We start from the raw sequence: 22,156 nt of genomic DNA on the forward strand, positions 1-22,156 counted from the left end.
CTGGTACTGTAAATTGGCAGCGCCAAATAAAATCACCTGCGGGCATAGGCAGGTCCTCCATCAGACCCTGCCTTCCGCCCAGGGCAGAGGGCTGGGTGCCAGGGCAGGGGTTACAGGCAGAGTGGTGGACAGGCCAGGGGGGCGTCGGGTAGGGGATGGGGCAGGCAGGCTCTGGGGTGCTTGGGGAAAATGCCAATGCAGCTGACAGGATGTTATGTGAAGGAGAGGAGCACAGCGCTCGGAGAGAGAAATAGACAGGGAGCAAGAGAACTAGAAAGAGAGAGATGTGAGTGTAAGAGGGAAAGTGCAGCTGTATACTAGAGGCAGATCTGAAGGACTGCTTGTCAGGGAGTTTGGAGTATGGTTAATGATGAATACACTACAGAGTGAAGATGTGTTTCCTGAGATGTTGTTCTCTTATAGTATCACCTTTCTGCAGGATCCTCTCAGTCATTACCATATCTGAGGGTTGGCGGGATCCATTCTTATTACTGGATTTTATCACAGAAAACACTATACATGGCTCACTGCACGCATTGTAATTAAAGTGAGCTTAGAGCACCTTGGAAATATTGTTCTATAAAAATGGTTGATTCACAATTAGTTATTCTCAAATTCTATAAACTTGGATTTATTAACATTTTCCATTTGTATTTATTTCTAACATGCTTTACAACTGCTCAAAAGAATTGTAACTGTGACCAAACCAAACACAAACAAAAAGCGCCATGAGTAGTCAAACAAACTAAACTCCCCTTTCCCCTCAGAGGTCACTGTGATGATGAATACTGCTCAGAGCCCCTGCTGAGGTCAGATCATGACAATGGACAGTCCTGAGGCTGGTCACCACTGTCACACTATTAAACTCCTTTTTTATTGTGATTTAATAGTCAATTTGTCTCAATATTTTCCTCAATAAGACAAGATAGTTGAAGTAAATGTCTCCCCCCCTAATCCATGGTGTTAACACAGCTCTTCCTTAGATAGACATATATCACCAAGGGGCGACACCTAAAAGACAGTTCCTTCCTTTTTAGGGCCAGCGTCCTGTGCAGTGGGGATCTGTGTAGTAGAGTTTCTCTATGTCCTCGGCTGTTCTGTCAGTCAGCGCGGCCATCTCAGAACACAGGGTCATGAGGGTTAAGCAGCATCTGTCATCCAGAGGAACGCCATTGTGTTGGTGGGAGGAGGTCAGAGAGATCTTCGTCTGTCTGAAGGTCCCCACCTCTTCCACCACTCTCTGCACAACAGGAGGGACTCAGAAAAATCTCTGGGGCTAGGCTCAATTCAGCTCGGAAGATGAGAAAACAGTGACATCATTGCCATCTAATACAGGCCAAAAATAACTTCTCAAGACCTGTGGCCCCTGCACAAATCCGGTCCCAGAGGGGTCACACGAACAGTGCATGATGCAGGGACTGAGCCAGCAGTTAAAAGGCTCACCCACCCTGCTTCTTTCTCCTAAACACACCCACTCACCCTTCATGGAGAGCATTGGAGGCTGCTGAGAGGAAGACGGCTCATAATAATGGCTGGAACGGAGCAAATGGAATGGTATCAAACGCATAGAAACCATGCGTTTGATACCATTCCACCTATTGATACTTATCATCCTTGCCATAATTCCGCACCAGCCATTACCATGAGCCCATCCTCCCCAAATAAGGTGACACCAACCTCCTGTGATGGAGAGTCTTGTGGAGGCATTAACCATGTGATGCAACTCACAGCAAGCTTCTTAATCTCGCTTTAGAATGTATTAATAATATCTAAACGACCTGTGTAAGCATACATACAAACCTACATATACTGTATACATACATACCTACACGTACTGTATACATACATACCTACACGTACTGTATACACACACACACACACACACACACAATTATATTTGGGGTAAAAAAAAGCACATGTTTTGTCCATTAAAATAACATAAAATTGATCAGAAATACAGTATAGACATTGTTAATGTTGTAAATGACTATTATAGCTGGAAACGGCAGATAATGGAATATCTACAGTGCCTTGCGGAAGTATTCGGCCCCCTTGAACTTTGCGACCTTTTGCCACATTTCAGGCTTCAAACATAAAGATATAAAACTGTATTTTTTTGTGAAGAATCAACAACAAGTGGGACAAAATCATGAAGTGGAACGACATTTATTGGATATTGCAAACTTTTTTAACAAATCAAAAACTGAAAAATTGGGCGTGCAAAATTATTCAGCCCCCTTAAGTTAATCCTTTGTAGCGCCACCTTTTGCTGCGATTACAGCTGTAAGTCGCTTGGGGTATGTCTATCAGTTTTGCACATCGAGAGACTGAATTTTTTTCCCATTCCTCCTTGCAAAACAGCTCGAGCTCAGTGAGGTTGGATGGAGAGCATTTGTGAACAGCAGTTTTCAGTTCTTTCCACAGATTCTCGATTGGATTCAGGTCTGGACTTTGACTTGGCCATTCTAACACCTGGATATGTTTATTTTTGAACCATTCCATTGTAGATTTTGCTTTATGTTTTGGATCATTGTCTTGTTGGAAGACAAATCTCCGTCCCAGTCTCAGGTCTTTTGCAGACTCCATCAGGAGTCCAGAATGGTCTTCTTCCAGAATGGTCCTGTATTTGGCTCCATCCATATTCCCATCAATTTTAACCATCTTCCCTGTCCCTGCTGAAGAAAATCAGGCCCGTACCATGATGCTGCCACCACCATGTTTGACAGTGGGGATGGTGTGTTTAGGGTGATGAGCTGTGTTGCTTTTACGCCAAACATAACGTTTTGCATTGTTGCCAAAAAGTTCAATTTTGGTTTCATCTGACCAGAGCACCTTCTTCCACATGTTTGGTGTGTCTCCCAGGTGGCTTGTGGCAAACTTTAAACGACACTTTTTATGGATATCTTTAAGAAATGGCTTTCTTCTTGCCACTCTTCCATAAAGGCCAGATTTGTGCAATATACGACTGATTGTTGTCCTATGGACAGAGTCTCCCACCTCAGCTGTAGATCTCTGCAGTTCCTCCAGAGTGATCATGGGCCTCTTGGCTGCATCTCTGATCAGTCTTCTCCTTGTATGAGCTGAAAGTTTAGAGGGACGGCAAGGTCTTGGTAGATTTACAGTGGTCTGATACTCCTTCCATTTCAATATTATCGCTTGCACAGTGCTCCTTGGGATGTTTAAAGCTTGGGAAATCTTTTTGTATCCAAATCCGGCTTTAAACTTCTTCACAACAGTATCTCGGACCTGCCTGGTGTGTTCCTTGTTCTTCATGATGCTCTCTGCGCTTTTAACGGACTTCTGAGACTATCACAGCGCAGGTGCATTTATACGGAGACTTGATTACACACAGGTGGATTGTATTTATCATCATTAGTCATTTAGGTCAACATTGGATCATTCAGAGATCCTCACTGAACTTCTGGAGAGAGTTTGCTGCACTGAAAGTAAAGGGGCTGAATAATTTTGCACGCCCAATTTTTCTGTTTTTGATTTGTTAAAAAAGTTTGAAATATCCAATAAATGTCGTTCCACTTCATGATCGTGTCCCACTTGTTGTTGATTCTTCACAAAAAAATACAGTTTTATATCTTTATGTTTGAAGCCTGAAATGTGGCAAAAGGTCGCAAAGTTCAAGGGGGCCGAATACTTTCGCAAGGCACTGTACATAGTCGTACAGAGGCCCATTATCAGCAACCATCACTCCTGTGTTCCAATGGCACGTTGTGTTAGCTAATCCAATTGATCATTAGAAAACCCTTTTGCAATTATGTTAGCACAGCTGAAAACTGTTGTCCCGATTAAAGAAGCAATAAAACTGGCCTTCTTTAGACTAGCTGGGTATCTGGAGCATCAGCCTTTGTGGGTTCGATTACAGGCTCAAAATGTCCAGAAACAAAGACCTTTCTTCTGAAACTCGTCAATTTATTCTTGTTCTGCGAAATTAAGGCGTTCCATGCGAGAAATTGCCAATAAACTGAACATCTCGTACAACACTGTACTACTCCCTTCACAAAACAGAGCAAACTGTCTCTAACCAGAATAGAAAAAGGAGTGGGAGGCCCCGGTGCACAACTGAGCAAGAGGACATTAGTCTCTAGTTTGAGAAACAGACGCCGCACAAGTCCTCAACTGGCAGCTTCATTAAATAGTACCCGCAAAACACCAGTCTCAACGTCAACAGTGAAGAGGCGACTCCGGGATGCTGGCCTTCTAGGCAGAGTTGCAAAGAAAAAGCAATTTCTCAGACTGGCCAATAAAAATAAGAGATTAAGATAGGCAAAATAACAGATACTGGACAGAGGAACTCTACCTTGAAGGCCAGCATCCCGGAGTCGCCTCTTTACTGTTGACGTTGAGACTGGTGTTTTGCGGGCACTATTTATTGGGTACGGTTGATTGTGTATGTGTGTAAATATAAATATATATATATATATATATATTTATATATACACACACACACAGAAGTTTGGACACACCTACTCATTCAAGTGTTTTCTTTATTTTTACTATTTTCTACATTGTAGAATAATAGTGAAGACATCAAAACTATGAAATAACAGATATGGAATCATGTAGTAACCAAAAAACGGTTAAAACAAATATTTTATATTCTTCAAAGTAGCCACCCTTTGCCTTGATGAAAGCTTTGCACACACTTGGCATTCTCTCAACCAGCTTCACCTGGAATGTTTTTCCAACAGTCTTAAAGGAGTTCCCAAAAATGTGGAGCATTGTTGGCTGCTTTTCCTTCACTCTAACTCATCCCAAACCATCTCAATTGGGTTGGGTTCGGGTGATTGGGGAGGCCAAGTCATCTGATGCAGCACTCCATCACTCTCCTTCTTGGTCAAATAGCCATTTAAAAATATATATATATTTCACCTTTATTTAACCAGGTAGGCAAGTTGAGAACAAGTTCTCATTTACAATTGCGACCTGGCCAAGAAAAAGCAAAGCAGTTCGACACATACAACAACACAGAGTTACACATGGAGTAAAACAAACACACAGTCAATAATACAGTAGAAAAATAAGTCTATATACAATGTGAGCAAGTGAGGTGAGATAAGGGAGGTAAAGGCAAAAAAAGGCAATGGTGGTGAAGTAAATACAATATAGCAACCCTTACTCAGCCTGGAGGTATGTAGGGTCATTGTCCTTTTGAGAAACAAATTATACTCCCACTAAGCCCAAACCAGATGGGATGGCGTATCGCTGCAGGATGCTGTGGTAGCCATGCTGGTTAAGTGTGCCTTGAATTCTAAATAAATCACTGAGTGTCACCAGAAAAGCACCCCCACCCATCACAACTCCTCCTCCATGCTTCACGGTGGGAACCACACGTGGAGATCATCCGTTAACCTACTCTGCTTCTCACAAAGACACAGCAGTTGGAACCAAAAATCTCACATTTGGACTCATCAGACCAAAGGACAGATTTCCACTGGTCTAATATCCATTGATCGTGTTTCTTGGCCCAAGCAAGTCTCTTCTTCTTATTGGTGTCCTTTAGTAGTGGTTTCCTTGCAGCAATTAAACCATAAATACCGGTTTCACACAGTCTCCTCTGAACAGTTGATGTTGAGATGTGTCTGTTACTTGAACCCTGTGAAGCATTTATTTGCGCTGCAATTTCTGAGGCTGGTAACTCTAATGAACTTATCCTCTGCAGCAGAGGTAACTCTGGGTCTTCCTTTCCTGTTGCTGTCCTCACGAGAGCCAGTTTCATCATAGCACTTGATGGTTTTTGTGACTGCACTTGAAGAAACTTTCAACGTTTTTGAAATTTTTGAATGGACTGACTTTCATGTCTTAAAGTAATGATGGACTGTAGTTTCTCATTGCTTATTTGAGCTGATCTTGCCATAATATGGACTTGGTCTTTTACCAAATAGGACTATCTTCTCTATACCAACCCAACCTTGTCACAACACAACTAATTGGCTCAAACACATTAACGAAAGAAATTCAGCAAATTAACTTTTAACAAGGCACACATGTTAATTGAAATGGATTCCAGGTGACTACCTCATGAGGCTGGTTGAGAGAATGCCAAGAGTATGCAAAGCGAATCTCAAGTATAAAATATATTTAGTTAGGTTATTACATGATTCCATGTGTTATTTCATAGTTTTGATGTCTTCACTATTATTCTACAATGTAGAAAATAGTCAAACTAAAGAAAAACACAGGAATGAATAGGTGTGTCAAAACTTTTGATTGTTTAAATATATATGAGATTAGAGGCGAGGGTTCAGCCCATTACATTTGTGCCAGACACATATATTCTGGACTGGGCAATCTAAATGACGGGTAGGACATTACTGTAAATAAGAATTGGTTCTTAACGGACTTCCCTAGTTAAATAAAGGTTATATAAAAACAAAAATAGGGGCTATGGCCTGGCACCAATCTCTGGTCCATTCCTGTTCGCCCGTGCATTTGGGTGTGAGCTGTCTTACAGAGTGTGGTTGACTCTGCCCATGTCCCCTTTTAGAAAGAGTATTATTTGCCTGTTCTGGTGCAGATATGACTTGTTTCCGTGCACCATGCACATGTGACCATTCTTCACAAACAAGAATTAAAGAGCGGATATCTCAGCCCGCAGACTTACTGCTTTTCCTGTACCGACTCGGTTGTTGTTGTGTGACTCTACTGACCTCTAGGAGACGGATGGGGAGTCCTTCTGGAGTCACAAATACACTTTCTAACACTCAAGGTCTGAGTGAAGATGTGACTGCCAAGGTGTTTGAGCTAACTTTTTGTTTGCGAGTTGAGAGAAGGAATAATTTAGGTGTACTGCTGTAAATGAGAGCGCATGACTAGATTAGACATTGCAATCTTTGAACACAATCTTTCTTTTCTCCAGTTGAAACTAGATTACACCGGAAAGTGATTGTCAATTTACTCCATCTACAATATTGGAAAATATTAAAGAAGGTTGTAGAACTACTCTTTTTCTAACCTGAACCATCTCATTCATGGGACCAACAGAACCTTCACATGTACCACAGGCAGCTCTTATTCTCCGCTGGTCTTGTGAGATGGAGTGACTTAAAAGAGGAGAAAGACAGAATGAAAAAATAAAGACCCAAATAAAAGAAAAACAGACTTCAAACAATAAACACTGTAGTCCCACTATTTGGATAGTGCCATATAGATGATCATAATATTAACCAACGATGTTGCTTGCTAAGGTTACGGTTAGAGTAAGGTTTAAGTTTAGGACGGTTAGGGTTAGTAGATATTTTAAATGTTGAGTTATTGAACATCTACTTGGGACTATCCAAATAAAGTATGACCAACACTGCTACAGATGGCAATATCCTCTATAATTTCTTACCATGTACAGTGTGCATTAGGTTGCAGCAGCTGATTGGATGTGCATCTTGTTGTGGTCCTCTGTAGCTCAGTTGGTAGCACACAACACTTGTAATCCCACAATTTCTGTGACCACCCATACGTAAAATATATGCATGCATGACTATGTCACTATGGTTAAAAGTCTGCGCTAAATGGCATGTTATATCCATGCAATCTGAACACGCTAAGGAAAATTATTCAATACTGCACACCGTAGCAAAATGCTGTGCAATGAAAGCAAGTGTTTCTTGTTGGACAAGTTCAGGTAGTCCATCCCGGTTTGTCCGTTATCTAGTGTATATGACCCAGTTCTCATTTCATTTACATAGCCTTCAGATTCAGAAGAACGCTTCCAAGACAAAGAGACCAACAGAAACAAAACCTAGCCAATATCAGATCAGAATAAAGAAAGCAGAAGCAGTACGTTGACATTTAATTCAGTAATTAGATGCATTATGTAGACTTCCCGCGGCACAAAACTCTACAAATGGAAAAGGCTAAATTAAATACATTCACTACCATGTCCCCTGAATTTCAGATGATCAGAAACATTTAAAAGCATTTTCTTCTAGAAACTTAACAGTACATTTCATAAATCATGACCACACTGTACAGTTTCTTGTAAAGACTACTTCCCCGCTGTCCTTTGCCCACAGTGCAGATATCATAGAACAATGGTTCGCTACAAGAGTGGTGTTGCATTATGGAGTTTTAACAAGTTTTCTATTCAATATAAGGCAGAGGTTGTAGACAGATCTTAAGACATTGGTCATATTCAACACTCTTACAGTTTCTTTGACTGCATAAACCTGTCATTGATGGGAAATTGGACTTCATCAGTCCCATTATGGCCATGACTTTTCATGTCCTGTCAGTCACTCACAACTGAAACGGACATGAGTACTAATGATATCTCTACTCAGTTGTGGGGTTCAGGAGAGTTCAGTTGGCCATCTATCTGCTGGTGAGTCAGTATTGCTGTATTGCCCCTGGGGAATTGTGTGTATAGTAAACAACACATGTAAACAAATGATATCACCCAGAGCCATGCACACTCTTTGGGTGAGCACTAAACCAATCACTAAGGTTCTCACATCCCCCTGTAAGGCTTTCCCAATAAAAATAGACCATCAAGGCTAAGCTCTTCATAAAAAAATATTCCATCCATCTTAGCTGCAAGCATGTCTATATATAAAAATAGGCAGAATGGCTGAGGTTGAATGACAAGGTAAGATACACATGCATTCTTTATTGTCCCACAAGCACGCAGACATGCACACAATAACATGAAGGCACTTTGGCGCTTAAACAGGAAGTAGCATTCGGGCTCCAGCACGGAACTGTCCGACCGGCTTGCTGCTGGGGAGTGCTGTTGTCTACATCAGTACAGTATCACGGCAGGGAATAATCACCCCACCACAGTTCAATAGAACAAACATGCATTAGGACCTTGAGCACATTGTGTGGTTCAACTAAAACATATCTTAAAGTCATTGCAAACCAATCAAGCCCTTCATCTGCCCCAGGGATGGGCAACTCCAGTCCTCAGGGGCCAGAGTAGTGTCACCCCCCATCCCTAGCAAGCACAGCGGATTAAACAAATTGCATTCTAATTCTTGCATGATTAGCTGTTTAGTGGAGTCAGGTGTGTTAGCTGGTGCAAGTGAGAGACCAACTCAGGCCCCCAAGGACCATCCCTGTTCTACCCTCTGTTGATCAGTGTCCCTGTAGTAAATCCTAAAAGACTACGGAGTGGTTCCTAACTGGTGCCCGTGTGGAGCCAGAAGGCATGGTGGTGCTCGTTAGCACCCAGAAGCAGACCCCCAGTCTGGCAAATAGGTAAAGGGGTAGATGACAGAGTGGAGGTACAGTATGTCATGTGGGGGTACTGTATAGGTACAGTAAGGCAGTGTAGTGCTGAGTGAGTAGGTAGGGAGGCAGCTGCGACGGTAAACAGGCCCAGTCAGGTGTGGCCTGGTCTGGGGTGGTGGCCTGGTCTGGGCTAGGGTGGTGCTGGGTGTCTGTTGACCTGATGCTCCTGTTCAGCAGGATACAACCTGCAGCAGAACACGGTCCCAGAGATCCACAGGAATAAGGCAGACAGACAGGCAGGCTACTGGGGTGGTGGACTGCAGGGTGGGGTGAGCAGTGCGTGACAGAGACTGGAAGGGTGTAGCGCCATCTGTGACTGTTTTTCAGTGCGGTTTCGCTCTGGGGACATCCGCTGGGGAGGAGCGGATTGACTGAGTGTAAGCGTATGGAGAATGGGGAGTGTGGGAAAAACAGTGACAGCTCCAAACACTCCAACAGCCACTTCCCTTCAGTTGAAGGATCCTGCAGGGATCTGCCCAGCTTGAGCTTGGAAGAAATCAGCCACCACAAAGGCATTCACACCTGTGTGTGTGCGCGGGTCTACATGTGCATATGAGTGTGTGTTTGTGTTAATTTGCATGGGAGTGAGTGTGAAATACCTGTGTGGACAAGATCATCAGAGTGTTAATAAGATGCAGAGGGAGGGGGAAATATTAGGATGGGCACAGGTGCCAAAGATGTCAGTAATCTCTTAATGAACGCCATGGCAGGAAGGGACACGTTTTTGGAGAACACACTGACAGGATCTCTTTCGCCAGCTAATGGAAAACCATAGAGTTATGAACAGCTAGAAGAGGACATGAAAGGAATGATCTGGGGAAAATATCAACGAATACAAAGGAAAACAAAAAAAATGGGCAAGGCAACAGACCACAGAGGAACGATCCTACTCGACTGGAATAACAAAACACAGGTCCAACACCTGCCATAAGGGAATCATGCCAATTAAATGCTTTGAAAATATTAATCTCTCAACAACCAAGCAGCCCTCTAAGCGTCTATCAAGAGAAGATAGAGGGACTAGTCTATCAACAACATGGTGGTGGTAGCTGGCTTTACTGAGGTCATTGCTTCTTGATAATGTCTTTAGGAGATCAAAATTATAAGCTATGATCGTGTCACTTTCTACAAATCAATTATTCTGTGGATAGAATGTCTATAATTGGATGCAGGTAGGTCAGGGTGCTGGTCTATTGAGCGATTGGAGCAGAGCCCTCGTCCTCCTCATCCTGAATCAGTAAGGTAAAAAGGTGGCACGCAGGGAGCACACGTCGAAATTCTTCATCATCTTCACTCTTCATCTCTGTTTAAAACCCTCCATCTCATTCGGCATCGGCAGCACTGGTTCCCCGTACTTGACCTTGTTTGCGAAGCTGAGGTAGAGAAAAGGGGATAGGCAGCGAGAGAAAGAAATAAACAGACATTTACTACGTCTCTACAGAGACCAAACAAGTGGAGGCAGGTTCTGTGAGAGCATGCGTCATGTGGAATTCTGCGAGAAGAAAGGCTGCTTGTTACTGTGAAAGAAACTGGGATGGCTGTGGCTCAGAAATTCCAGCATTCTGTTCACCGAGAAGCAATCAACATTTAGAATCTTCAAACGTTCTTTTTTTAAGAACGTCTAAAAATTGTTCTTATTGAGCCCTTGTTTATCTTGTAGGTAGATAAAGGCATTAGTTTCAGGTCCTCACACCCTAAGGCTGATGACTTTAGAAAGTCAATTCATTTGGCTGAATTTGATAGCAGAATACCTTAATGGAAGAGTTCAACCGCACCATGCTGGCCCTAAACAGAGGACTAGTCCTCTGATATAATGACATGAGGATTCTACCTTTCACTTCTCCCTCCCTCCTCAATCTCAGCACAGGCTCCTTTTCAACTGCAGAATTCCATTTGTATGTTAATGAGGCAGAGGAAGCCATCTTGAAGGATTTTTCTCCCCCACCACCACCCCACCCGTGTTAGCACACAAGCAGACAGGCCTATTGGTGCATCATCTCCAAAACATGGTATTTCTCACTCACACAGTGTAGTCCAACCACAACACTTTTGGTTTAAGACCCTGATACATAAATTACTACTCAACCTCATTTCACCCGAACTGAAGCACATGTTCAAAGTCTATACATAAGGTGATAAAGCTCTCTAGGAGACTGAGCTTAACCATCTACAGGAGCTGGGGGTGTATGGGTGTTGAACTGGTAAAACAGCAGAAACTGTGCTTGTCGTTATAAATGGTATTAGACGCCAACCCATGGGTGCCGCCCTGTAGAGCCCTACAGTACTGGCACAGTGTAACCCTGGCGACCCCTCAGCTCAGAAGCCCAGGCCAAGCACTCCTCCATGCCGAGGGCCTCTTTGATGGCACTAGTCTGTTTACATAGTCCAGGGGAAAATGAGAAACACATGTAGGATTGGGCGAGATGTAGAGTGGGAAGAAGCAGAGCTCCAAATGATCAGCTTTGGTGCCAGGCCAGGAATGCTTGAGACCGCCCCACTTCGGCCAGTCCGGCCCAGATTCCTCCATGTACGGCCAAAAGTGCTCAGATTGATATTCAGAGTGGGGCCAACAGGGTGTGATTGGTAAGGCCTTACTGAGAATGTGATACAAACAGAAGTCTGCAGTGCCAGATGAGCGTTTTTGTGTGTGTTTGTTATCCATATTCTGTATGGCCTTTCTTTGGACTATAGATACAAGGCCAGAAACCTGTGCTGACTTTTTGTTAGTTGGGCTTTACCTGAATGCCATGGCCTTTTAAAAACCTGCTCTCTCGCCTTGGCTCTGAAAACAGGCTGAACAGATGTCTGCCCTCACATGGGGAGATTGAGTAGACACACACACAGCTTTTCGCGATGTCAGCAATACACTTAACGATCTGGCAAATGCTTCATTTCTCTGAGATCTGGTGTTATTGATTAACTAATACAAGTCAGAGTTATGGAAGTTCACGTGACAAGAACACACACACAGACACCCACACAAACCAGACCATAAATCCTTGTTACGACACCACTGTATATGGAGTGAAAGCAGTGTAAACATGCAGCAATACCAAGAGAACCCAGTGGGAGAAGACAGACAAGGAATCCATGAGAGATAGTGGAGGAGGAACCAACATGTCTGCTATTGGCCCGACTCTAGTTGCACTTACACAGCCTTCCTCAGACCTACACCTGGAGCAGCTACTCGTCTGAAGCCTTCGTGCCTCGAACAGAGCCCTTCCTACGCATCTAGATGTAAAATGATAGAATCAGGAGGCCTGTAAGGGCAGAGGTAGAGATTGGGGGAAAGGGAGGGAGGGTTCCCACACAAGTTACCCATCTAAATGTCTGACTTTTTAATGACTTCAAGGATGAAGGTTTTGTATTATAATGAAAAATCACAATGGACCAAGACTAGGCTGTCTATTCCAAAATGTAGGCTCGACTGTGAAAGGAGTGACAGGCTATACAGTGCATTCGGAAAGTATTCTGACCCCTTGACTTTTCCGCATTGTTACTTTACAGCTTTATTCTAAAATGGAATACATTGTGTGTGTCCCCCCAATCTACACACAATACCCCATAATGACGAAGAACATTTTAAAGAAAATGGAAACTGAAATATAACATTTACTTAATTATTCAGACCCTATACTCAGTACTTTGTTGAATCAGCTATGGCAGCGATTACAGTCTTCTTGGGTATGACGCTACAAGCTTGGCACACCTGTATTTGGAGAGTTTCTCCCATTTCTCCCCAAAGCGTCCCTGCCGCTGAAAAACATCCCCACAGCAAGATGCTGCCACCCCGCTTCACCATAGGGATGGTGCCAGGTGCCAACAACATTTAATTAATTCATTTTAGAGTAAGGCTGTAACGTAACAAAATGTAGAAAAATTCAAGGGGGTCTGAATACTTTCTGAATGCACTGTATGTGATTACAATTCTCTCACAGTTGAGATGGATTTCTTTGACTTTTCCAGAATAAACAATGTGTGGGAACCCTGGGAGGGGGAGACAGACAGGCTGGAGAAGGGGATAGGGGCAGGAATGTAGAATTCCACCCCCATATCCCTTTGGACAGCATTGTGAGTACACATGGTCGAATCAAACAAACACGCTAAAAAGAAAAGTGAACCCTCTACTGATAAGAAGACTAGGACTGATGTTCCTTTCAATATTATTATTTTGCAAAATTATGACAAGCAGTAAATAAAGTAAAAAAATGACAATGTCATAAAATCATACACGTTTTAGTTTGTCATAAAACACAAAAAGCTGATTTATTTACATTAAAGTATAAGAGGGGATCATTGATTTAACAGATTGAAATAAATTAACAGGGTGTTTAGCTCAGATTTTCTATTAAAAAGTCAAAATAATAATCAGAATTCTAGGAAAAGGATCTAGGGAGGGATACGAATTTAGAGTAAATGTTGTGTGTCTCAGCACCACTAATGAACAGACCAACCAGCATCCCTTCCAGAGATCCTGATGACTCTTCCAATGAGCTTCCTAACATTACCACTGTCTCTGAGGGATGACACCACAGACAGGCTAAGACAGCCTGCTATCCAACCACGGCCAGGACCCACAAGGCAAACACCAGACCGACACTGCCAAGCACATAGGGCAGCACTGCAGTGATCTGCCTCCATGACAACGCTAAAGAGATGATGCCTAAAAACGGCACACTCGCTCTAATGGTTTTGGAGGTTTAGTGTAGTAAGCCTTGGTAAGTATTGAACCTTTCTCCCGTTTGTAATCCACTATGTTCCTTTACATACCTCCTCCAGCTCCTTCTGGGTCTCCGCCTCCATCCGCCTGATGTCCTCCATAGTCAGCTCCACCCACTTGTCAATCCAACAGAACAGCTGGCGATGGAAGTTAGTGAAGATGCGCTTCTCTTGCTGGAGGAGAGAACATGGATAGAGGCATACAGAGGTAAAGAAAAAGGGTACCAGGAAGCATGTGTCAGATAGTGACAGAATAAAAAAGGAAGGTACACATCTTGGTCAGATGCTATACAGTCTAGTCCTAGATATCAAAAGACTGAGCATAAACAATATAACCCAGGTGTTTGAGGTGTACCTACAGATTCATTTACAGTGCTGCTTGGATTATTATATTCACTCTTGATGACTCAGTAGGCAGGTTTCCTTTGACCCAGGTTTATTTTACAAAAGCAATGTCGCAAAAAAACAAAAAAAAACAATGTGACATGTGGAATGGAGACACAGCTATAGGAGAAATGTTCTAAAGATGAATACAAATTGCATCATTCGACAGAGGTGGATTGTTCTTTATTGCGAAAAATGACTACAGTGTTTTTGAATAAATTATGATTGCCGAATAATCAAGAAGGTACAATTCGCACGTGATGTCATCACAGAACTATAAAGCTCCCCTCCAAGTTTAATTCTAAATACCAACTGATTGCTAAATCTATTTTTCGACTATAAAAAAAAAATGTCTTGACTTTCAAGATGCATGACTGGCGACGCCTTGCTTTTCTGGATGCAAGTTATACCATAAAAGTATATCAGATCTAGGCTACAGGAGTGTAAGTTTGGAGGTCTGTAGGTCTGGAGTTGTGAGGCCGGTTGGACCTACTGCCAAATTCTCTAAAATGACGGAGGCTGCTTATGGTAGAGAAATGAATATTCAAATCTCTGGCAATAGCGCTGGGGGACATTTCTGCAGTCAGCATGCCAATTGCACACTCCTTCAAAACTTGAGACATCTGTGGCATTGTGTCGTGTGACAAAACTGCACATTTTAGAATGGCCTTTTATTGTCCCCAGCACAAGGTGCACCTGTGTAATGGTCATGCTGTTTAATCAGTTTATTGATATGCCCCCCATTGTGCACAAAATTTGAGAGAAATAAGCTTTTTATGCATATTTTCTATCACAACTTTAATGTCGACAGTAGTTAATGGAAACATAGCTAGTGTCTGTTAACCTGAAGAAATAAAACATGTCCTAACCTTGTGAATAAAGCTCTCCACCTTGTTCTGCAGGCCCCACCACTTGAACTTGACAGTGACCAGTTTGTAGGCACACATCCTCGGGCAGTCAGCCTTACTAACCAGCTCCTTCTGTTAGTAGCAACACAACAGGAGAACAGACACTGAGAAAACAATGCAAGAAGACACACTAAATAATTTATGTTGACAAGATATGACAAAAAAACTGAATATGCAAATGAGCAAAGTTTATGCAAACTTCCCAATAATGGAACTCACAAAGAGAAGAAAGCAGAGTGTGATTTGAGAACACAGAAAAATTCAACCGGTTTGGACAAATCTCTGCGGTATTCCAACCATTAAAATGTCATTAATACATCATGTTTTGGAAACGAAGCTTAGTAAAATAATTATCGATATGAGAATATGCAGTAGACAGATAAGTCTTCTAATCTACAAAACAGTTTTAAATCCATCTGCAGCTTGCACTCGGTCTCCCTGAGAGGAAGAGGAGAGAGAGCAAAGTGGATAAACTCCAGATGAAGGGACCATTTCTCTCGCTCCACCCTGACAGCGACACTGTTCCAGACAGGCATGCCTTTGTGGCCGGGGAAGGCAGATAAAACGCTGCTCGCATCACACAGCGATAACGGCATCTCAGCACAAAGCCGGTTCCATTATTAACACCCAAGACCTGCTTGCCCCCAGAACACACACGCGCACACCACTCCCAGAACACCAGTTTAATTAATCACTTCATTCTAGCGCTGCACACAGGGAGAAATGCCACAGACCTGCCGCAATCACACCCATCCCACCACCGTTTGATGCTCCCATCACAGAGGAGAGAGAGGGGGATGGTGGGAATGAAAAACATTCTAAATTTGCGTAGGGTTTAGCTAGAAAAGTTGTCACCGCTAAAGGAGAACTTCACATAAAACGGAAACCACATCAAAACATTTACGGTGACATTTCTTCTCTCCCGTCGCCCTGCTCAAAGGACCAGGAGTTTTCAGAAATACAAAGTGTGCCAATACGGAAGCATGTGTGCACGCAGAGATAGAAGAGTTCTACTGCTCTGAGAAGCTGGCACAAATAGTGTTCTCTGTTGTAACTTTAATTAAGATTCTCTCATTTTTTCCTCTCCAAAAAGTGTTTCCATGTCCAAGGTGAGGGGGGGGGGGGGGGATCTAAATGAAAAGTTGCTTTAGACTTTATAAAGCTGTTTAGCAGTCTCATCTGTGCAAGTTGTCACAGAGCAGAAAAACTTTTCCACGTTGAACTATACTGAACAAAAATATAAATACACAACATCTAACAATTTCAACTATTTAACTGAGTTACAGTTCATTAGGAAATCTGTCAATTGAAATAAATTAATATGGATTTCAGATGACTGGGCAGGGGCTGGGGAGCCAGGCCCAGCCACTGGGGAGCCAGGCCCAGCCACTGGGGAGCCAGGCCCAGCCACTGGGGAGCCAGGCCCAGCCAGTCAGAATTAGTTTATCCCCCACAAAAAGGGCTTTAAAACAGAAAAAGATTCCTCAGTTTCATCAGCTGTCCGGGTGGCTGTCTCAGAAGATCCCACAGGTGAAGAAGCCGGATCTTTTTGGTCCTGGGTAGGCGTGGTTACAAGTGGTCTGCAGTTGTGAGGCTGGTAAGACGTACAGTCAAATTCTCTAAAAACAACGTTGGTGGCAGCTTATGGTAGAAAAATCAACATTCATCAACATGGTGGACATTCCTGCAGCCTGCATTCCGATTGCACACTCAAAACCTGAGACACTTGTGACATTGTGTTGTGTGACAAAACTGCACATTTTAGAGTTGGCCTTTGTCCCCAGCACAAGGTGCACATTTGTAATGATCATGCCATTTGATCAGCTTCTTGATATGCCACACCTGTCAGGTGGATGGATTATTCTTGGCAAATTTGAAATGCTCACTAAAAGGGATGTAAACAGATTTGTGCACAAGATTTGAGAGAATTACCGTAATTTCTGGACTATTAAGCGCACCTGAATATAAACCGCACCCACTGAATTATTTAAAAAATATGTATTTTGTACATAAATAAGCCGCACATGTCTATAAGCCACAGGTGCCTACCAGTACATTGAAACAAATGAACTTTGGAAATTACGGTAGGCTTTTTATGCATATGGAACATGTCTGGGATCTTTTATTTCAGCTCATCAAACATGGGACCAACCCTTTACATGTTGCGTTTATATTTTGTTAAGTATATAAGGGATGTAAACCATTGCTGGGTGGAGATCTAACTAGTTTGACATCATGGGCCTGTTTGCAGGGCTGTAGATGAAGGGTTTGATGGGAAAACGGTATCTCTGGATGAGCTGTTTTCATCACCTCTCACTTTTTACAAACAAATATCTCGCAGACTCATTGTAAAACACAGAGCTGTTCCTAGCTCAAACTAAGAGGGATGACACACATAGTACATTCCAGGGCAGACAGCCACGTACAAACACACACACTCCTGGCTGGCTGAGAGCGTGTGAGCAGGGCTGAGACAGGAGGGGCTAATCTGACCTGATCACTTGCAATTTCTATTACGCCCAATTAGAGCAGAGAGAGGTGATTTGTCTTCATCAAACTGCAGTCTCCCTCCCTCCCTGGTGTTCCAGTGAGAGGTATACCTTCCAGTTGGGTCCCAGGGGTCCTCTACCAGTCTTAGCTGACTTGAACAGAGCAGGGTCCTCATCTGCCTTGTAGTCCTGGAGAGGGAAGAGAAGGATGACAATGAACACTTTAATAATCAAAACACAGAACAAATAATTTCAACACATATGTATTCCACATTAGCAGACCTGCCAACCTTAAACCTTTTTAAAAGTACCACTTCAGCATGGTGGTGTCACCCCCGGCCCTGCGCAACACCCACACTGCTCAAATTATTAGGCAAATGCATATTTTCTAGCTTAATAATGTTGCCTCAGAAGGAATGGCAGGCTATGGACTTATGGGTACTTGGTACTTGGCTGCTCTTCAGTAGCTAACTAGAAATGCATTTAAATGTAAAACCAGGGCTCTCCCTAGGATTTTCTGACAAGGTGGTGCTGATGTAGGCCTAAGGTTGGGTGGGGGGGGTGGGGGTCAGTCAACTTCCCCCTATGGAAGCTGAAGTGTTTCGCCTTTTTGGAAAACCTGTAACGGCCATTTCCTGAAACATTGAGTTCAATTATATCAAACAACGTAGCGAACACAGAAGTCTTGTGCTTGATCCTAAATTAAATTGAGGCGGTCTCAATAAACACTGTTACATATAACACATAAAATTCTTAATAATTTTTTATTTTTTTTTTAAAGTATTTGTGGATAGTAATAGTGAAAATTTAAACTGGCTTAATTCTGTTTGGGGAGAATATTCTGAATAATTCTATTACTGGATGAAATGCAAAAGTCTAGTTAACTGTAGGCTATTTGACATCTGAAACAAATGAAATAGGCTAATATGAGCTTGTTTCAGATCTCCATCTCTGACCTAATCCATCAAGTTAGGTCTGACTACTAGGCTACCAGTCATTCAACATAGGGCTGGGCGATAGATCAAATTAATTAGATTAATCCTAATGCATGTTTTGCGTGATATTCCAAATGCCTGTATCACAATAATCAACGTTTTAATGAGCATTTATGGCCACATGTTCTCAAGATGTATTTTTGGTCTCGTCTCTTTAGCTCCTCTGTGCACCTTCCCACTTACATCAGAGATCTGTATATAATGACAAGATGCTCATGTCTCTGCCCTAACAATCGGAGCCGTTGTCTCAAAGGCGTGAAGGCAGGCGACAAGCGTCGGGTCCAAAATAAGCCCATAGAAACACATTGGCCTTATTTTGGACAGATTTTAGCGAGTGAAACATCTCGCTTTGCCTATTCCTCTATGGTTTACACACACCAAGACCCTCTTCCCTGCCTCTCACGCCAACAAAGTTGAGAGATCACCTCTTCCTCTCTGACAAGCGGTTTCAACTCGCTATTTTCATTTGAGCTTTGGTCCACCAGAATCAGTCATATGGACACAAACACATTGAGACATTATTTTATTGTAATAGATACCCTTTTTGTCTCAACTACTCAAATTACGCGCAGAGCAGACAACTAAACCGAGTGTATCAACGAACATTGATTCTGTAAAATGAATGCTTAGGTTTGTCACACGCGGCATTGGTACCGCTAGCAGCATTTTAGCCAAAGACTGTTATACTAGCTGTCTAGTTTGTGTTTTATAAAAAGTGCAATAAGCATAAAACACAATTATATAAAAGAATTGGCAACAAGTTCGCATTCTAAGAAATAAGGTAGGCCACTTGATTTCAACATCTCAACAGGCTAACATGCTTTTCAAACAGAAGGGTGTGTTCATAACAATTCAACTGTTCAATCTTGTTAGCTAGCAAATAAGATAGCTAAACTAGAACTATAAAGATGAACTAGCACGTGGGCTTGAGCGATTGTTGATGAGACCAGTATTACTTTTCTATAGCCTAATGCCTGCTGTAAGAAGTTGGGCATCATTAGTGAATGTGCATTACGCATGGTTCTAGTTACATGTGTAACAAAAAAAGGGCATTTTCATGGACTTGATAGCCAGACCAGTGATTGCATTTTTTTTTTTATAAAGGGGTGGCCATTTGAATAATCTCAAATATATTTGGATTTGTTTAACACGTTTGGTTACTACATGATTCCATATCTGCATTTTCATAGTTTGTCTTCACAATTATTCTACAATATAGAAAATAGCGAAAATGAAAAACCCTGGAATGAGTAGGTGTCCAAACTTGTGACTGGTACTGTGTGTGTGTGTGTGTGTATGCATGTATGTACAGTGCCTTGCGAAAGTATTCGGCCCCCTTTAACTTTGCAGGCATTTCAGGCTTCAAACATAAAGATATAAAACTGTATTTTTTTGTGAAGAATCAACAACAAGTGGGACACAATCATGAAGTGGAACGACATTTATTGGATATTTCAAACTTTTTTAACAAATCAAAAACTGAAAAATTTGTTTTTTTTTATTCAGCCCCTTTACTTTCAGTGCAGCAAACTCTCTCCAGAAGTTCAGTGAGGATCTCTGAATGATCCAATGTTGACCTAAATGACTAATGATGATAAATACAATCCACCTGTGTGTAATCAAGTCTCCGTATAAATGCACCTGCACTGTGATAGTCTCAGAGGTCCGTTAAAAGCACAGAGAGCATCATGAAGAACAAGGAACACACCAGGCAGGTCCGAGATACTGGTGTGAAGAAGTTTAAAGCCGGATTTGGATACAAAAAGATTTCCCAAGCTTTAAACATCCCAAGGAGCACTGTGCAAGCGATAATATTGAAATGGAAGGAGTATCAGACCACTGCAAATCTACCAAGACCTGGCCGTCCCTCTAAACTTTCAGCTCATACAAGGAGAAGACTGATCAGAGATGCAGCCAAGAGGCCCATGATCACTCTGGATGAACTGCAGAGATCTACAGCTGAGGTGGGAGACTCTGTCCATAGGACAACAATCAGTCGTATATTGCACAAATCTGGCCTTTATGGAAGAGTGGCAAGAAGAAAGCCATTTCTTAAAGATATCCATAAAAAGTGTCGTTTAAAGTTTGCCACAAGCCACCTGGGAGACACACCAAACATGTGGAAGAAGGTGCTCTGGTCAGATGAAACCAAAATTGAACTTTTTGGCAACAATGCAAAACGTTATGTTTGGCGTAAAAGCAACAGCTCATCACCCTGAACACACCATCCCCACTGTCAAACATGGTGGTGGCAGCATCATGGTTTGGGCCTGCTTTTCTTCAGCAGAGACAGGGAAGATGGTTAAAATTGATGGGAAGATGGATGGAGCCAAATACAGGACCATTCTGGAAGAAAACCTGATGGAGTCTGCAAAAGACCTGAGACTGGGACGGAGATTTGTCTTCCAACAAGACAATGATCCAAAACATAAAGCAAAATCTACAATGGAATGGTTCAAAAATAAACATATCCAGGTGTTAGAATGGCCAAGTCAAAGTCCAGACCTGAATCCAATCGAGAATCTGTGGAAAGAACTGAAAACTGCTGTTCACAAATGCTCTCCATCCAACCTCACTGAGCTCGAGCTGTTTTGCAAGGAGGAATGGGAAAAAATTTCAGTCTCTCGATGTGCAAAACTGATAGAGACATACCCCAAGCGACTTACAGCTGTAATCGCAGCAAAAGGTGGCGCTACAAAGTATTAACTTAAGGGGGCTGAATAATTTTGCACGCCCAATTTTTCAGGTTTTGATTTGTTAAAAAAAGTTTGAAATATCCAATAAATGTCGTTCCACTTCATGATTGTGTCCCACTTGTTGCTGATTCTTCACAAAAAAAATACAGTTTTATATCTTTATGTTTGAAGCCTGAAATGTGGCAAAAGGTCGTAAAGTTCAAGGGGGCTGAATGCTTTCGCAAGGCACTGTATATTCTGATTAACAAATTTGATTATTTGTTGGTCGTATGAAAGGCTTATATTTAGCCTAGGTATAACTTCACAAGCCCGAAATTCATTAGATCATTGCTTACTGTTTGAAATGCAGTGTATTTTAACTTCAATTGTACAACATCGCTTATTTCGAGAACACGATGTATCTCAATAATCTTTGTTATTTGCCCACAGGATTTTTCGGTCATATCGCCCACCCTTAAACAAACATTGCTTGTTGTCATTGGTAAACTGAGTACTATTACATTATTAGAAGCCTACTATTGACATACAGGTAAAGTTCCCCCTTATCTCAGCTCGCTGGTCACCATAGCAGCACCCACCTGTAGTACGCGTAGCAGTTACATCTCTCTGGTCAACCCCAAAACCAATTCCTCATTTGGCTGCCTCTCCTTCCAGTTCTCTGCTGCCAATGACTGGAACGAACTACAAAAATCTCTGAAAATGGAGACACTTATCTCCCTCACTAGCTT

The 22,156-nt window shown here is 42.3% G+C and overlaps 1 protein-coding gene across 2 annotated transcripts in view; it reads right to left on the reverse strand.

The window, feature by feature from the left end:
• Positions 1–7,789: 7,789 nt before the first annotated feature.
• Positions 7,790–22,156, reverse strand: part of LOC110525679 (phosphatidylinositol transfer protein beta isoform) — a 42,975-nt gene continuing 28,608 nt past the window's right edge. The window contains exons 3-7 of one of the 2 annotated variants that reach the window (XM_090237494.1): positions 17,849–17,926; positions 15,210–15,320; positions 14,008–14,130; positions 12,390–12,468; positions 7,790–10,610 (exon numbers count right to left, since the gene is read on the reverse strand). In XM_090237494.1, coding sequence (XP_090093620.1) covers positions 12,421–12,468; positions 14,008–14,130; positions 15,210–15,320; positions 17,849–17,926 — 360 coding nt within the window. In that variant the 3' untranslated portion in view covers positions 7,790–10,610; positions 12,390–12,420. The remainder of the gene's footprint in view (positions 10,611–12,389; positions 12,469–14,007; positions 14,131–15,209; positions 15,321–17,848; positions 17,927–22,156) is intronic. The other variant, XM_021606022.3, reaches the window with a different exon arrangement.

The sequence above is a fragment of the Oncorhynchus mykiss genome, chromosome 6 (genome assembly GCF_057628025.1).
Source record: "Oncorhynchus mykiss isolate SJ-2025 chromosome 6, ASM5762802v1, whole genome shotgun sequence".
Lineage (NCBI taxonomy): Eukaryota > Metazoa > Chordata > Actinopteri > Salmoniformes > Salmonidae > Oncorhynchus > Oncorhynchus mykiss.